The sequence below is a fragment of the Limulus polyphemus genome, unplaced genomic scaffold, assembly GCF_000517525.1.
Source record: "Limulus polyphemus unplaced genomic scaffold, Limulus_polyphemus-2.1.2 Scaffold1271, whole genome shotgun sequence".
Lineage (NCBI taxonomy): Eukaryota > Metazoa > Arthropoda > Merostomata > Xiphosura > Limulidae > Limulus > Limulus polyphemus.
In genome coordinates this window covers 113,042-129,838 of record NW_013666881.1, presented here as the reverse complement: position 1 = coordinate 129,838, position 16,797 = coordinate 113,042, and the positions used below count along the sequence as shown (strand labels likewise).

The 16,797-nt window shown below is 32.0% G+C and overlaps 1 protein-coding gene across 2 annotated transcripts in view; it reads left to right on the top strand.

The window, feature by feature from the left end:
* The first annotated feature begins 1,585 nt into the window (after positions 1 to 1,585).
* The window catches only part of LOC106462870 (multidrug resistance-associated protein 1-like), a 65,998-nt gene continuing 50,786 nt past the window's right edge, over positions 1,586 to 16,797 (top strand). The window contains exons 1-4 of one of the 2 annotated variants that reach the window (XM_022390271.1): positions 1,586 to 1,708; positions 13,205 to 13,381; positions 13,752 to 13,877; positions 14,608 to 14,745. In XM_022390271.1, coding sequence (XP_022245979.1) covers positions 13,782 to 13,877; positions 14,608 to 14,745 — 234 coding nt within the window. In that variant the 5' untranslated portion in view covers positions 1,586 to 1,708; positions 13,205 to 13,381; positions 13,752 to 13,781. Of the gene's footprint in view, positions 1,709 to 6,086; positions 6,291 to 13,204; positions 13,382 to 13,751; positions 13,878 to 14,607; positions 14,746 to 16,797 lie in introns of those variants that run through there. The other variant, XM_022390270.1, reaches the window with a different exon arrangement.

Genomic DNA, 16,797 nt, shown 5'->3' with positions numbered 1-16,797 from the left:
AGGAACAATTGCTTGAATAATACATTCAGTTACTGCCTTCATTCAGTCATTAATAGTGGGATGACTAATTGATAGCAGGATCAAGTTCTGAGAGAGTAGTGAAGGAGAGCAGTGATCAGTTTCCATCATTTTGAGGGAGTTTTGGTCACAGCCAATGCCACCCAAATTGTGTGCCATGGTGGAAGCTGGAGCAAGTTGACTAGCCTCATGAGTCATTGTCCACCCTCCAAGAAAAATTAGAAAAATCTGAAGGAGGAACAAATGAATGGATCAGTAGGAGTAAAATACTGGCTAGGAGTGTGAAAATGGGTAAATGAACAAGTACTGATGAGAGAAAGATTGTTATCTGAGAGTATATGCTCCATACAGAACGACACCACACATCATTATCAGTACCACCCCAAAGGGGATTGTATCCATTAAAGTCTCCCAAAAGGAGAAAGGGAACCAACAGCTTTTAAATAAGAGCATCAAAGTTTGATTGATCATAAATCTCTCCTGGTGACAGGTAAAGAGAACATACAGTGATGGTATGACCCATGGAGGTACAGACAACTACAGCTTCCAGGGACATATTGAATGGCATAGATATGGTGGGTATATGCTGGTCAACCAGCAGTGCCACACCTCCATGAACTCCTCCATCACACAACCTGCCATTCTTGCATAAGGAAAACTGCCAAAAGGTGGCAGCATCGGCAGGTCTGAGAAAAGTTTACTGTAAGGAAAGACACACAGGATGATAGGAATTGACCAAGGCCTTAAAGTCATCCAAATTAGAATGAAAACCTCGACAGTTTCATTGTATCAAACTGGCCATTTTTACATAGAAGGAGAAAAACTAGGTGGGCCGATTGGGCATATCTCTGTCAGATGAAGGAGACTACAGTGGCTGAGTGTGTGACTAAATAATGGTTCTGCACCTCAGGGCCAAAGGAGAAGGACCCGAGAAGTCACTGGATGTGATAATGGGGACAGAGATAGGAGTAGATGTAGACTTGTCAATTCTTGAATCCACAGACGGCAAAAGACTCTTTATATGGTGTAAGACATACTATGTGAGAGGTATGGAAAGATCTGTTTGCACTCCCACTATAGTAGTGGAATGGAGTGCAGCAGCATATGTCTAAGGTGGAAAAGGGGACAACAACTTCCAGGCTTTTGGATAAGAGATGTTATTAACAGTACATAAACATTGTACCTCTTTCTCTTTCTTCCGCCCATTAAGGGCAGGAATGAAAGATAAAGTACAATATTGCATTTTGTTTGTAGTATATTTCATACATCAAATCAATGTCATAGTGTGAATACGGTATCACATTCATAAAAATAATATATTAAATTTACATTAAAGCAAGTTGAACATAATATTACATACATATTTACGTTTGAAATTTTAATATTTGAGAAGGGATGACTGGGGATGGGGGAGTAGAGCTAGACTCATCCTGTTCGCCAAAACGATAGTATAAGATATTCTAAGTATTCTTCATAAGGGCCTATTCTAAAGTATTTATCCTTATAAGTGAAGGAAAAACAAAAACATCGTTCATAAGGAAGCCCTGATTTAAAACAGGTGCGTAGTTTATTTTCTAAAATCAACCCAAAGGTTGTTTTTCATAAATTCACAAAATATTTTTTACCCATCGAAATATGGGACGGAGAAACGGAGAGAGTAGGTTTTTTTCGAAAACCCGGGCAACGCCAGGTAACTCTGCTAGTAATAATAAAGAATATGTTCTTTGCTTTTAGTTTAAAATTAAACCATTGCTGTTGAGTAAGGAAACTAAAAATGCCTGAACATTTAATTAATTTTATCATTATTTTATTATACATATCTTTCTAAACACACAAACTATAAGAATTTGAAATATTTTTGGTAAGCTTGGTGTGGGATATATTTTTGTGGAGTAGCTAATTCTCAGTAGTAAACTGTAACATAAGGCCATTGTGATTTTATTCTAGTATTATACAAGAAGTTCCCAATGTTCTTGTGAGTTGTTGTCCAGTTTGATTATGTATAAATTCTGGTAGTGGTACTTATAATCATAAGTATTAAACTGGGTCTATACTTGTATTTAAAACTATATTATTGTATCTTTAGTTTTCAGATGGTGACCAAACAAACATTGAGATAAAATTAGTTGGTGGTGTTAATTTGAATGCAATGTGTTTAATTTTAACTCAGTATAAGTTATTCTTGTGTGAAACAGATAGAATGGAGTGACTTCCAAGTTTTTTATACTTCAGTTATTAAAGTTATGTATAAACAGAAAGAAAATTACTTCTGTTTAACCAGAACTGAATTACTAGTTGTAATATGTACCTAGTATATTAATTTCATGATTTTAGTGATATAAATTGAATATGAATTAAATTGTATACTTACTGAATAAAGTAAATAATGATAAAATTTAGTTCAATGCTTTTTTTCAGTCTCGGAGCTAAGTGATATTTTGTTGTGTAAAAGCCATGATAACTGATATAACCAAATGTCTTTGTTATCCTGTAACAAGTACATAAAAACCCAGTACTGAATGCTACTGCATTATTCTTAGAATAAACTCTCAGTTTGTTATTCATTTCCCTCATATTTTTAGGTGAAATTAAAATACATTGTTTTATTTGTACATAAGAATCCAGGATTGGGTAATAGTAGGCCATTCAACCCATTGAGGTCACAAAATCAGGCCAAGTTAACTATAATCCCTTACATCTATAAAATAATGCAACAAACTACCAGCACCATCTGATAGAATCATTACATGCATTATAACTCTTAACAGTTAAAAAAAAAAAAGCTGCCTGATAACCAGCCTGGACCTAGGCTTCCATGGCTATATCAATTCCTCTAATATGTAGAATTTCATTCCCAACCCTCACCATTCAACTCCAACAAATTTCCCAGGGGTGAACAATTCAAGTATGTTGATTTTAAAAACCTGAATAGGGCCATCTCTAGTTCTGTGATCCAGAGAAAATATTTTCAAGTGTTTTAGTCTTTCTCTGTCTTTGATAGCCTGTCTCAGAACTTTTCAAGTGAATATCACTTTCTATCATATTAAAACAATACTTCAGATGAGGCTTTGCCACAGTTTTTCTTTTTTTTTTAATGATAACCCTCGTATTCTTTAACTGAATTTCTGTAAATAGTTCACAGAATGTTATTTGCTTTTCTCTCCACTTGCAATCATTCAGATGAAGAATTGAGGCTTTCTTCACACTCAAATCCTTTTCACTCTCCATAACACTAATATCACTTGAAAACATGAATCATTTCCAAATGTCTGTACCCTAAATACATGACACTCATTACCACAGATTAGCCTGCATCACGAAGCATGGAAGCTGGTAATCAGACTAGTCACCAGCAACACTGTCCTGCCTCAAGGATTACTACTCTAATCTGTACTCTTCAACATATACACCTTGACAGTTGAACCAGATGCCATGCCCTATCCTTTGCTGACAACATTATGGTGTACAATAGTGGCTCTAACAAAGCTGAAATTGAAAAGATGCAACCACTCCTTAATTGGATGACTAAATGGTGCAGTGGCTCAGGAAATGTCATCAAAACTACCAAACTCACAACCATGTTCTGCACACTGAACAACAGACATGGTGAGGATGACAAACCATTATCTTGATCTCCCATTGAAAAAAAACACTGAAGTACCTAATGGGTGTAACCTTTCACCTGTTCACTAACCATATTAACACCATGATAACCAGTGCTACCAAAGGCATCATTGCATTGAAAGTTGCAGCAGGAAATGGAGCTGAAGAATATTGCTTGCTTATGTTGTATCAAAATCGTACCTGCTTCATCCTGGATTGTGCATTACTGGTGATTAAAGCTGGGTGGTTTGTGGAATTTGCTAATTAATTAATCATCAGGTTCATTAGTTAGTTTTGCACAACTAATTTATTATTCTCACATGAGACTTGGATAGTTAGGATAACTGAAAATAGTAATAATCAGAAGCACTAATATTCATTAGTTATTTTTATGATATTAATTGATTCAATTATAAATTTTATTAATCAATTTTATTACCTGACACTTACTGATATCAACTTAATTTCTCAGCTTTACCAATGATCAGTATGAGGGTTACAAAAGATACAAAACAGTTGTTTAAGACTGGTATACTTTAGCCACTTCCATCAAAGCTCTCTTTCACCTCACAATCCTCAGCAGCATTGTAGAATACCAACAGCTCTTACAAGCAAAATTATTCACTTGGGCCTTACAATGTACAGACCATGCATTTCACCTTCAAATCACTGCCCTTTTCAACTGAAACATTCAAGCTCCACAACAACCTTGAAGATAGCAACCAAGCAGAGGATTGCCTAAAATGCATCTCAGGAGACATTCACAGATGAATAGTTGCTGTATAGCCACTTGTCACTACCAGGAATAAATATCTGGTTCCACCACGATTTATGTAAATCAGCCTAGACAACAAATATAGAGATTTGACAGAGGGTAAAGCAGAAAAATCCTATAAGCACCTACTTAAAAGACCGGAGTGGACAGTCACTTGTAATTATAGCTACAGGTGGTTCTGGAGGTTCCTAAAAATGGTGAGAGAGTTGGTTGGGCATTCCCACTTTCCACAAGCAGCAAAATGATAGAGCTTGAAGCTATAAAACAAGCTATCCTCTGGATTGCATAAAGCAAAGAATTACAAATAAAAAATGCCACCAACATAATATCTGTAGCTGACTCCCAAATAGTAAGAGGATAGTCTCCAGATGGATTGGAGGAAGCAAATCAGCTTTATGGTATGACCATCATCAGGATGTATGTGCCAAACCATGTAGCAGTAAAGCTAAATGAGGAAGCTAACAAGTGTGTAAGAAAAGTTGTGTTTATCAAATCCAACACAGTTTTACTGGTAGGATATGATCCTCATCTGCACTAGTAGGGTGAAAGTGACAGTTGAGTAAGATTGACATTCAGAAGGAATAAGACTGTTCAAAAACAAAGTACCATAGAGTGTAACTAGGAAAGAGAGAAGATGAGAAACAATAGGACAGTATATATATATATACACAGCCAGAAGACCACTGTTAACATCTGTAAAGGAACTCTCTTATACTTCCTGTGAGGCAACTGTTCCCTTCATGAAGAGTTAGCACAACCTCTGAGATTGCTTTCCTAGTGCTTAACTCAGCTCAAATAAATATTAGTCCTGGAGGATTAATCAATTTCTCATGAGCATCAATTACTTTGATTAATGTCACATAAAATAATCAAGTAATTAAAATTTGTTTTTGATTATTCCAACTGTTCAAGTAATTGAAATATTGCTATTATTTGAGGATGAAGAACTCACATTTGGTGATGGCTTGACTGGGTAATGAAGAAAACTTTATTATAAATGTACAACATTTCAACAAGATTATGTCATCCTTAGGTTCCTGATTTTTGGTTGGAAATTACTCTGGTACACCCCTTATATGGAGCACTGTTCTTAAGCATGATTCATTAGTTCAGATATCACACTTGTTAATATCAACCAAAGCTTCTAATTCCAACAGTTTACAGATACTTCTAGTATTATTATAAAATAGCAAAGTTTTGTTTAACCCCTCATATGTCTTTCATTAGCTAAGCTGAAATACCCCAGCATCATGTCTATAATCCTCAGTATTACACTGCAGTCATTTAATGTTTCGCCAAACACTTTCTCAATCTACATAATTGGAGACCAACATGAGGAAAAAGCTCTTCCCTTCTCTGATATGTATGTTAGCAACTTCTCTTAAACCTTGAATGCTTCCACATCCAAACTGAGTAAAAAAAATTTAACAAAGTAGGTTTTTATTTACATGTTACCATAAATCCTAACCTTGCACTTGCAATAAAATTTGAGTTTTTGTTGTTGTTTTTTCAAGTTATTTTTCTACTTCATATTACTGTACAGTTATAAGATAACAAGGTAATAAAAATTTGTTAAAGACAGTGCATGGTGTAACAAATAGATAACCTTATCACCACCAGAATTTCTGATATATAAGTAACACATATCCCTTAAGCTGTACAGAACCATAGAACTGGGTCTGAAGGTGATAAAACAAGATTCAACAAACATACTGTTGGTATATAGTCTAGGTTGCCTCTTACTTGAAGATTGGAGATCTTGAGTTCATTACAGTTGTTTAAGAGTAGATAAACTTAAGTAATATAACTAATAAATAGTACTAGCTGCTGTAAGTTAAGTGTACGTTGTCAAAAATACTTTATAATGGAAACTTTTTGTGGTTCATCATTTTGGGTAAGTCAGTTTATATACTAGTATGGGAAATTTAATCTTTTTTTTTGTATGAAGTTATTTTAATTGTAGCTTAATCAGATTATGAAGAAAAAAATTGGCATTTCACTACACATTTATAAACACACTGGCTTTTTTCCAATTTTGAAAATATTGATAAAATTAGAACATAAAAAACAAGTGGTGCCACCTGACTTTTGCAGTAGAACATTAACCACAGAGGTAAAAAAAAAGTCCATGAACCTTTTGCTGTACATAAAGTTACTTAACAAAACTGAAAGAACCCTGTTATCTAAATTACACACAAAGTACCTACATTTAAGAAAAGTGTGAAATAAAACTTCTAGAATCCACATTATTATTTCTAGTCTTATCTTTCCAGAACTCATCTAGACTGCTGAAAATTTGTATGCCTAATCACCTGAAAATGGGCGATTTATAATGATACTTTTAAGACCTAAAAAAATTAGTACCGTATTTTTCGGTGTATAAGATGCACTTTTTTTACCCCAAAATTTGATGTCAAAATCTGCTTGCGTCCTATACACCGAAGGTATGAATAATATATATATGTATATATATATACGATATACACAACTCATGTGTAAATATATTTAAATAGGCATGCATAGTTTAGTTCAATTAAATGTGTTATTTATAACAATAGTTGTTTTTCTTTTAAAAATGTAACTATTTATAATGCTACCCAAATAATAAAAAAATAAATTACAGTGAAAGCAATGAAGATTTTATAGGTTTGGAACCAAACTAAATAACAGTAAACCTTTTTTGATGTATGGTATTTTCTTATTTTGATGTTTTGAGCTCTTTTGTGTTTAGAACAATATATACTAATTTTTAAAGTATCAAATTGATTTTTGTTCAATAAAAATCTTTCAAATGCGACTGTAGCTTTTTTTCCCAAAAACTTTGTCTTCAAAATAAGGATGTGTCTTATATTCCGAAAAATACGGTAACTTAATATCATTAAAACAACATTAAAATCATCTTCCCTGTGAAGGTTTTAAGTTATTGTTACTAAGGTTTTTTTAATAATAATATTTACCATTTAAATTACTAGATTTATAATAATTGTTTTAAAATGGGTTTTTGCAAATGAGTAAACAATGAACAAAGATGATTACAACAGGAACAGTTTGCATTTCCATCATATATCCACAGACATGAATCATGTTATGTCAAGAACACTTCCAGTAGAAAAACGAGAATGTAAGTAGGGACTGTACTAGGAGTAATAAAAATAACATGTATTTATTAGGAGAGTCCATTTCTCTTTTAGCTTTTTACACTTATAGCTTGCCTGATGTTCTGTATATTGTTACCTTAATTTATTTTAAACTTTTGTTAGACACTTATATCAATATGAAAGATTATACTTAGTGTAAACAAATGGATGTTATGGTTTTTAGTCTGTATAAGTATATTTAGTGTAAATAAATGGGTGTTATGGTTGTCAATCTGAAGGGAAATAGTATGTGTAAGTATATTTAGTGGAAATAAATGGGTGTTATGGTTGTCAATCTGAAGGGAAATAGTATGTGTAAGTATATTTAGTGGAAATAAATGGGTGTTATGGTTGTTAATCTTAAGGAAAATAGTATGTGTAAATATATTTAGTGAAAATAAATGGGTGTTATGGTTGTTAATCTTAAGGAAAATAGTATGTGTAAGTATATTTAGTGAAAATAAATGGGTGTTATGGTTGTTAATCTTAAGGAAAATAGTCTGTGTAAGAATTGGTTAGTGTGAATAAGTTCTCCATGAAAATCTCACTATATTTAAAATTAGTGAAAGAATATTTAACTTAGCCTACTTGTATCTTGTTGTGAAAGAAACTTAGCATTTTATAAACAAATTAGCCATTAATTAATGAAATATTTAGCTTGCAATTACAGCTTTTGAAGATTCATTGAAGTAGGTGATAGATTTAATGAAATTTTTATACATTAGAACTAATACAACAAGCTGAATGACTGCTGTCTAGCTGTCTGTCTCATATTAGTTTTATTCTGTTTTTTAAGTTAAAATTTTCACCATGAAACTTGTACAAACTTTCAGTGTAAACATCTTCATCAGATAACATACTACAAAAGCTACAAAAGAAATATATAATAGCGTTTAAACACATTTTGTTATTATTTTTCAAGAAATAGTCCATTTAGGAGATGGTGTATCTATTGGAAATCTGATGATATTGGTCAGTAGCTTGATTGATTAGATTATGAAGCTTGTTCATGTTGAATTCTTCAAGGTCACAGATAATGGCCTAAGCCCATTCAGGTTTAACAATTTAAATGTATTACCTCATTATTCTTACGGTTTTCTGTATAATCAACCTGGCATCAGAAGGCTATAGATTTATGTATATATCACTATAGTAAATAAAAAATGATAATACATGCTCTTTATTAAACTTTCTTTACTTGAGATTGAAACCAAAGTCTTTTTTCATGTAGTCACTATGCACTAACTGTATTTGTTGAATTATTACAAAATTTGAAAAATTTATAATAGGCTTAACTCTTTTGCTGCCATAGGGATATGTATCATGTATTCTCATCTAGAGCATGGATGCATGTATGGGACTTGCTCTGTAACCATTCTTTTAGCCTTAAAAAATTGTGACATTAGGCACATGTGAATTTGAAATTTTGTACCAGTATGAAGAAAAAGTATTCCATACACTTTCTAAGATTTACCACTTTTAAGTTTCAGATATGTCATGTAATATTAATATGTGTGTTATTATGTTTTTTATTGTATATCTAAAAATAAACCTGGTTCTAGGAGAGTTCTTTTAATCTATGACTATAGAAATGAAAGATTTAATTTCATTGTTCATTTTCATAAACAAAATCAAATGTATTCTCATGAAGCTTTTCTTTTTTTTTACTTATTTATTAACGAAAATTTTGAATTAATCCAATTAATTAGCACAGAAGACTTTATATTATTTCAGAAATACACATTGTGTCTTAAAACAAGCCAGTATCAAAGCTTTTTCAGTTTGTGAATGTATTCACATTTGTACTGCCAAAAAGCAGTGTATTACAGGCAAGCGTATATATACCCATATCACTTTTCTCGGATATGCTTGGTTGATCCTTCAACTCATTTTTAGTGGCAGTTATGTAAGAACCACAAGTATACAAAATAAACTATAGCAATCTTTCATGGATGTTTGATGAAAAGGTCTTTTACCTTTTAATTCATTTTTATAATTAGACTTGCATAATTTTACATAGGGTTTTTTGAGTTACTTATTATAGTTTTAGTATCCAGTTTATATGTGAAATATGTTTTTTAATACAGTTTGTAACAGCATGGAAACTAATGTGTTGAGTTTAAGTACTTGAACTGTGGTTCATTCTTGTACTTAAAAGTTCTTGAAAATTAAAACTGTAGGCCCTGATTTCATACTATACTTTTTTTTCCTGACAGTTTCATTTCCATTATTTGTTAAGCATACCAGAATTTAATATAGTTGACTATATCTTGAATAAAACCACATTATTTAGTGGCTTGTCAGTAAATAAAGTACTTAAGCATTGTTTTAAATATAGGCAGTGTTTCGAATAAATTGATTCCAGCACTCCATGTGTCCTGACTTTTTTTTTGCCACATTCAAAGTTTGCAAAAATAAATATTTTTTAAGTAAAGTAATTTATATCTAATAGAGTTATGTCATATTGGTTATTTGATTTAGATGCTTCAAAATGTCCATTTAAGTTACTTCTAGAAGTTTTATGTAGTTGTAGTTAAACACTATCAAGATTTTGTTTTTACCTGGTATACCTAGACTAAACCTGATAGTTATTTGACTTTATTTCAGTGAGCCGTCAGTTTGTAGAAAGCACATGTTAAGATCAACTCACATGACATGATGTCATTAGTAGGTTGGCTGTATAGTATTACTTGAGATAGGAAATTTTAGAAGTGTATGTGTACTTGAATCACTGATAATTATCTTAATGTCTTTACAGTGTACATGTTACAAATCCACTTATGTATGCTTATCTTTGAGCAAAACGTTTAATAAAAAATACTGTCTTTCAACCTTTTATCTCATTCTCTTAGGTAGTGGAGTCATGTGATTTATTAGTTTCATTGTGATATACCTGATTCCATTGTACCAATAAAAGAGAGAAGGTGAGATAAGCATATCTCAGACAAAAAATGTTTTTAGTGTCAGTCATGTAAAATAGCTCTCCTTTCACCTGGATACAAAACACTATAAACTGAAATCACATTACACATTGGAGTGAAAGTATTGACTTTGAAACATCTAACATGCGAGATATACTTTGTTTCTGGTTGGTGGCTAATGGAGAAACCAAGTTGACATTTTATCATTTCAGAAATTTTATGTCTATCATCGTATATATCCGTAATTAACCATCAAATATTTTAATTATGGAGCTTGAACAATTTCTTTTAATTATTGCTGATGTCATCAACTGAACAGGATGTAGTTAGTATTTGAATGGTGCTACTATAGCATGCGGTCTATACAGATACTGTCATCATTACCATTTTAATGATTCACTAAAACATAATTTCTTGCTAAATGTTTTATATCTCTTCATGTTTTTGTTCAGCAAATAATAATAATTTAATAAGTTGTGTGTTCCAAAAAGAGTACCTTAAATTTAGGTTATAATTGTTCTAGTTTTAATTGTCAGAATTTATTTCATTTTGATTATATTTGTTCCAAAAACATTATGTAATGTTATTTTGTACTTTATTAGTTTAAAAGCATTATTTATAATAAATGGGGCCAACTGCAAATAAACTAAAGTTAAAATGGTGATGATGATAGTATCTCTGAAGACCATACTATATAGTAGCACCATTTGGATTCACTGTGACTAACTTATCTCCATACCCTTTTGTTTTGCAACTTCCATCTGTTAATATTATACATCAAGGGGTATGATAGATATAATGGCTTGAACATGTAGGCTGTGGGGTTTTCCATATCCTTTTATTTGAAACTTCCATCTGTTAATGTTATAAATCAAGGGGTGTGATAGATATTGTGGCTTGAACATGTAGGCTGTGGGGTTTTCCATTTTATTATGTATCACATAGTTTGTAATAAAAGAATTTTCTGGGCGGTTATTTTTCACAAGTGTATTGCAGTTTTAAATCATTGAATATATTGGTATAGCTCTGTTACTGATGCACTGTTTTTCCACTTTGTTCTATATTTATATTCTAGTTTTAGCAGTATAGAGGTAGTTTCAACATGAAAATATGTTCAAAATATATATATCATTATGCATTACTTCATTTTTTCAAACTCTATATCATGGTTGTAATATGCATTAACTAATCAATGTTGGAAGAGGTCTTGAGAGGAGAGAAAAAAAAGACTGAATATTCTCAACCTCTCGTGTTTGTCTAACTAGTGCTTAACATTTTATTGCTATATCATAGTGATAATTTGTGTATAAAATATTGATGACATTGTAAACATTGCTTAATTTATTTAACAGAGAGGGTCATTTACTCAGGTGAAATTTGTACAAAAGGTAGTTGCAATCAGATTTGGAATTTTTCATAAAATCTTTTAAATGATGATTTTGTAATTGTGTGAGACGTTGAAATTTCATTTTAATGTTTAATAGCCTTTTTTATTTCATTCACCTGATAAAGGCAAAAGAAGAATAGAGAAATTTCTACTTCCATGAAATTAATCAGAATTTAAAGCAATTTTCCTTAATTTGGAGGAATATTTGTTAACTGAACTTCAAATTGTGAAGTGCTTGACTTAAACATTCTGCATTTTTTTTATTTATATTCAAGTTAGAGCTTACTAAGATTAATTTCTATACAACTTTAAGTTGTAATAAACTGAGTGAGTAAGCACAGGTTGTTGATTCATTACTTCACCACAGAGATATAATAACCACAACTTTACAACTATACAACTTTAAGTTGTAATAAACTGAGTGAGTAAGCACAGGTTGTTGATTCATTACTTCACCACAGAGATATAATAACCACTAAAATAATGAATCTATAGATTAATAGCCAAATTTAAGATACTTGCCTAAACAGAGTATATGTTATTTCTACATTTTCAGAAATCAGTAAATTGTATGGAATATAAGTGATTAATTATAAACAGGTGATGTTTATTGATATCATACATTACTTGTTTTAGTGGTATTCATACATTGTAATTAGTAATAATCCATGTGTTTAATTTTTTGTTATTTAAGATTTTATTGCCCAATATTGAAGTTAGAATTCCGAACTGTTAAGAATGAAGTATCTTATGTAAACGTTTGGATCATATTTAGTAAAACTTGCTGTCTTTCTTTTATACATGTTGATCATATAGGAAAGCATGCATGCAACTTTACCAGTTCAGTTAAAAATATTTGCTTATCTGGCCAATATGTATAATAAAGTAAGTGGCATTTGACTGCAACAGCTATGTAGTACTCGGAAATTTAGGACAGTAACAAATGAAATTACTAACCATCGCAGTTATGACCTTCAGATAATTATTTAGCAACTAGCATACAGTTTTTGTTTTGATTGTTGTTTGGTTGATTAACTGGAGTTTGTAAAGCAAATTGTGAGTAATACAAAAAGATTACGAGTTCATGATACAATTGTTAGTGGATGGTGGTAATCATTGGGCTAGAGTTAAAGTAAATTATGATAATTGGGAAGGTAGTGACTGTAACTTGTTTGCAAAATTAAACAATAAGTTGTTTAGAATATTTGATGCAACCTTTTTAAACTGTTTAATATTATCTTTGTTCACTAGAAGTATCATTAAATATGTTTTAACATGATGTACTGTAGCAAGTATCTAAAATGTGACATTCACACTCATGAATGTTTAGCTTAAGGTATTCATTACATTTCATTATTCACAGGATCTGAAAGAGATCTGGTACTCTAATACACCAGATTTTACATCATGCTTTCAAAACAGTGTGTTAGTATGGATACCATGTGGCTTTTTGTGGCTGCTTTCTCCATTAGAGGCACATTTTTTAAAGAAAAGTCATCACACACCCTTGCCATGGTCACTGCTAAATCTCACCAAAATAGTGAGTATTGTACAATTGTATACCTTACTATTGGACAACCATAGCTTTTGTAAAATAACTTAGTTCCATGTATTTCTATATATCAAATAATAATGTGTAGTGGTCTAACTCATTTTACTTGTCCAGTTCGTCTACTAGAAATATTAAAATTATACTCATGAATATATAGTCATTTATGGCTTTGGCTTATTGAGGTTGCTGATAAGTGAAGAAAAGTATCTGATATGACTGTGTATCAGTTTTCTGTTAAATAGACTGGTAATGATTTTATGTTGTTATGCAGTTCAGTGGTACTGTTCATTGATTGGAGTCAATATTTTCTTGTCTTCATGAAACTTGTTAAGTGCTAAATCAGAATTTATTTTCTCAGGTAATTCTGGTCATTTTGTTCTGCCTTTCTATGGCAGAACTTGTTCAGAGTATGCAAGCTTATTCTTCAGGGTGGGAAGTGTTTCCAGTAGACTACTACTCACCGTTAGTAAAGGCTTTAACATTGGTAAGTTCTTTTCTAGTGAATAAAACTTGTTTTGTTTTGCTTCATCTGGTTTATGTATACTCTGAAATACAGTATATTTTTTTTCTTCCTGTACTACATGTTCAGATAAACATCAAATTACCAATTTGTTGTATACTGTTCATTACTGATGAGGTCCACATATTGCATCATGTTGAATAATAATATATTGTGCTTCTTACAGCACTCAGTGTAAAGATCTGACCAAAACTGGGTAAAATCACTCATTGTTTATATATAAAAAACAGCAGTAGTTAGTGAAATTAATTACAATATTGATGCTATTTTTGATTAACTTTTTTGTATGGTCCATTATGTGTTATTAAGGACCATGTCACCAGCAAAGTCATAGTCCCACATAAATAGTTTAGGAAAATGACTAATAGTGGTAATAGTGGCTTAAGTGGTAATTTTATGGTTAAAACTGATGGTTTAATAACACATAATTGATATAAATGTTCTCTTCTAGTGAAAGCTATGTCATTTGAAACTACTTGAGTTTTATGTTCTTTAGCATTTTATTTACTTTATGATCCTACATGAAACTACTTTTCGAGTGTTGTTGGCTAAAATGTACAGTGTTTACACTTAGCATTTTTAGTGTGTAAAATATCTCGTGAAAATATAAGTTTCCTTCCAAAAGACTTAATTTCACAACTTGTTAATTTTTGAAGTTATATGTAAAAAAAGTTTATCATTTTCAATGATACAGATGCTGGCATTGGTGTTAATCTTAGTAGGGAAGAAACGGGGTATGCAAACATCAGGAGTTCTTTTTGTTTTCTGGCTCCTGTTGACTTTATGTGGTGCAATAACATACAGATCAGTGCTTATGGACACTTTAAATCAAGTAGGTAAATGTAGGGGTAATGTGTTGTTGTTTTTTTTTCTCTTACTTCACTCATTACATGTTTTTTCCACACAAAACATTTTATTAAAAACTTATCCATAAATGCTTCCCAATACAGATTTGTTTTGTTTTGTGCAGTAATTAGTTTGATGTAAGAATTTATTCACAACTACGATGGAATGCTGAGTGTCCAGTTAAAGAAAAATAAATTTGGTGTCAAAAGGTCATTTATTACTGGTATTAATATGTCTTGTATACGCCAATATGCAATACAGAAATTAAATATGAAACTGTTAAGTTGTCAAGGATCCATGAATTTTAAAGCATCAATGGCACATTAAAGAAACTGTCCACTGTTACACTGTAATTCAAAAGTGCAGAAATCAAAGAACTCCAAAGCTATCTTGATCCTAGTCTGCCCTTTAAGCATTGCTAAAAACAATTTTGCTACAGCACACCGGTCTTTATACCCCATCAGTTTTGCACCATTTCAGAACATGCAGATCATGTGACTACTCTCCACCAATCGTACTGCACCATCTATACTGGCACAGCTAGTTCCCTCTACTATTATAGAACAATCCTCACTTTCTCAGTTGGCATTCTAGTGTATAGACCCGTGTTTTAACTCACTCTCCATGTAATTACAAAATTTTGATTGTGCTTGTTCACAAGTTTATATCACTTTTTGTGTTCGATTTCTGTTGTTTCTACTTGTTTGTTTCAGAAATATTTCTGTTTTCCAAATTCTGATTTGTTCATACAAATTTGAGATTTAATATCGTGGATGAGGAAATTCCTGTGACATGAGTCACCAGGTCTCTGGGTCGACAATGTCTGCTGGAGGAGTACAGGCTTTAGTTCACAAGAAGTTTGTGTCTTATGTTCAGCTGGCAATTTCTTCCTTTCATTGACAGAGCAGGAGATATAATAAAGGGGGCTAGCACAGATGCAGTTTTTTGTAGTATATGTAGGGGCTAACGATGTAGGGAAAGGTAGGTCAGAGGAGCTAATTAATAAGTACAAGGGGGTTGATAAATGTATTTAAAGAAAAAGGCCATAACTTAATTTTGTTACAGATACTGCCCAGAATTAACTGTGGGGATGAAGTTATAAGTAGATCACTAGTGCTAAATGCTAGGCATAGGTTAGTATGTAAGGATGAGCAGATTGGCTGGTTGGACTTGTGGGATCAGTTCATTGGAATAAGGAGCTTTTTGGAATGGATGGTTTACATTCAAATAGGGTAGGGGCTGGCTTGTTTGCTATGGCTATTAACTCGGCTGTACAGGAAGTTTTAGACTAGGACTAGACAGTGTTAAGGGCCAGGAAAAACTAAATGCAAGAAGAATAAGAGGCAGAGAAAAGTTTAGCACAGGAAATGAGTATAGAAGTAGTTATAAGGATAGGCTTAATTGTTACTATTGTAATGCTAGAAGTATAAGAAATGAAATAGATGACTTTAGAGCACTGGTGGGAATGGAGGATTTTGATATAATGGGAATAACTGAAACATGGTTAAATGTAGGGAAAAGGCTTTTAGTGAGAATTTGTTACAGACCACCAAATGATGCTGATGAAATTAGTGAGAAACTTTACAATGAGATTAAGATTTCAGCTGTTAATTAAAGTCATAATTATGGGCAATTTTAATTTCAGGCATATAGATTGGGAAATTCTAGAGTCAAACTATGAGGGAGAAAGGTTATTGGAAACTGTTCAGGATGACTTTCTTCACCAGATAGTCAAGTAACCTACTAGAAACAATGTTATTTTTGATTTATTGTTAAATTCAAATATAGAAATGATTGAGAGGGTGGAAACTGGAGAACATCTGGGTGCAAGTGATCATTGCTTTATTAGTTTCAGTGTTTTGCTGTATATGGAGTTAAGGACTAATGATATTTTGGTTACAAGTTTCAAAAAAGAAAATTTTGAAGGGATGCAACAAGAATTGTCTGTTGTGAATTGGGCAGCTGAGTTATTTGGAGACATTGCTCAGATGTGGAAAATTTTTAAATATTCAAGGGAAACATATTCCTTATAGAAAGA